The following is a 1983-nucleotide window of genomic DNA, read 5'->3' as shown; positions in this document are numbered from 1 at the left end:
ACGTGATCTCAGCTCACTGCAACCTCCGCCTCCTGGGTTCAAGTGATTCTCCTGCCTCAGCCTCCCGAGTAGCTGGGATTACAGGCGTGTACCATCATGCTCAGCTTATTTTTGTATTTTTAGTAGAGACGGGGTTTCACCATGTTGGTCAGCCTAGTCTCAAACTCCTGACCTCAAGTAATCCGCCCGCCTCCGCCTCCCACAGTGCTAGGATTACAGGCCTGAGCTACCGCACTCAACCAAGTTTATTTACTCTTAATTACTCAAAGCAGGTTAAAATTAGTACTACTTCTGTGAGATGCAACTACAATAAAGACAATGAGTGACAAACTGTTCTTCAAAGAGAGTTTGATGTTTCACTAGTCTTTTCTGGCCTGGGAATATACTTCAAATGGCAATGGTTCTTAGAGGTCCCCAAAATCCTACCATTTTCACAGATCAGGTTAAATATTATTAAAAACAAAAATAGGCCGGGTGCGGTGGCTCACGCCTGTAATCCCAGCAGTTTGGGAGGCTGAGGCGGGCGGGTCATCAGGTCAGGAGTTCGAGACCAGCCTGACCAACATGGTGAAACCCTCTACTCTACTAAAAATACAAAAAAATTAGCCAGGTGTGGTGGCGGGTGCCTGTAATCCCAGCTACTCAGGAGGCTGAGGCAGGAGAATTGCTTGAACCTGGGAGGCAGAGGTTGCAGTAAGCCGAGATTGCGCCACTGTATTCCAGCCTGGGTGACAGAGCGAGACTCCATCTCAAAATAATGATGATAATAATAATCCCTCATAAATACCTAATCTTCTAAGTATTGGACCACGATGCAGGTTTGCATGAACTCAGAAATGAGTGAAATCTTACTGCAGATTAGATTCAGGCTTTTTTTCTTACCTGAATTCTTCTCTGTAGTTATTCTTAATATACTCAGCTAGAGTCCTGCTGTGCTGCAGACAGCTCTTGAGGATGTAAAATTGCTGGTACAACAGAACTGCTTGGCAGGGAGTTAGCAGCTGAAATGAAGCTGAAAGCCCCCTCACCACTTGTTTCACAATACTGGCCACAAAAGTAATCTAGACAAGGAAAATACAGTTACATGTAGGCTGAGTGCCACCCACAAAAGCAACTATTTTAGCTGGAGCTTCAACTACAAATCTAGACTGAAGCCCTCACTACCCTAACACCACTGTTGCAATGTTACTCATCGAAATGTTGTTCAGTGTCAAATAAAAAGTATAGGAGGAAGCTGGGCGTGGTGGCTCTCGCCTGTAATCCTAGCACTTTGGGAGACTGAGGTGGGTGGATCACGAGGTCAGGAGTTCAAGATCAGCCTGACCAACATGGTGAAACCCCATCTGTACTAAAAATACAAAAATTAGCCAGGTGTGGTGGTGCGTGCCTGTAATCCTAGCTACTTGGGAGCCTGAGGCAGGAGGATCACTTGAACCCAGGAGGTAGAGGTTGCAGTGAGCCGAGATCTCGCCACTGCACTCCAGCCTGAACGACAGAATGAGACCCTGTCTCCAAAAACAAAAAAGTCTATAAATTGGACTGAAGTTTTTTTAAAAAAGGCAATCTAAGGCCATAATTCATGTCTCCACATCCTTTTACATCTTCATCCAAACAAATGACAAAGTTATGTCTGCTGCACTCTTTTCATCTTAAGTCAGAGACAACCTAGGTTTTCTCCTTAATAGGTGCTACGCAGGGCTGCACTGCTAAGTGCACTTGGCTTTGGCAGCCTATAAATAGAAATGGAACCCCTGAGGTGCAGGAGAACAGGCTGGCAGATGAAGCCAATGCTGGTTACTGCTGTTTCTTACTGTTCTGTTACTGAGAGGGGGTAAGTGAAAAGAACAAAACCCCTGATAACCATGCTGATTGTTACTCCTTTATCAATTGCTTCTGTCCAATAACTCAATTGTAAGTCACAATCCATAATTTATTATCCTCTTCAGTGAAGTTTATTACCTTTTTTTTTTTTTTTTTTTTTTG

The 1983-nt window shown here is 44.3% G+C and overlaps 1 protein-coding gene across 1 annotated transcript in view; it reads right to left on the bottom strand.

Annotated features, from left to right (window-relative positions):
* Positions 1-1983, bottom strand: part of LOC105534249 (chromosome unknown open reading frame, human C12orf56) — a 126416-nt gene that overhangs the window by 2547 nt on the left and 121886 nt on the right. Inside the window, exon 13 of the mRNA XM_011972932.1 lies at positions 883-1061. Within this exon, the coding sequence (XP_011828322.1) occupies positions 883-1061 (179 nt within the window). The remainder of the gene's footprint in view (positions 1-882; positions 1062-1983) is intronic.

This window comes from Mandrillus leucophaeus, unplaced genomic scaffold (genome assembly GCF_000951045.1).
Source record: "Mandrillus leucophaeus isolate KB7577 unplaced genomic scaffold, Mleu.le_1.0 Scaffold132, whole genome shotgun sequence".
Classification (NCBI taxonomy): domain Eukaryota; kingdom Metazoa; phylum Chordata; class Mammalia; order Primates; family Cercopithecidae; genus Mandrillus; species Mandrillus leucophaeus.
The sequence above is the reverse complement of the archived record's forward strand: the minus strand, read 5'-3'. Positions and strand labels throughout refer to the sequence as shown.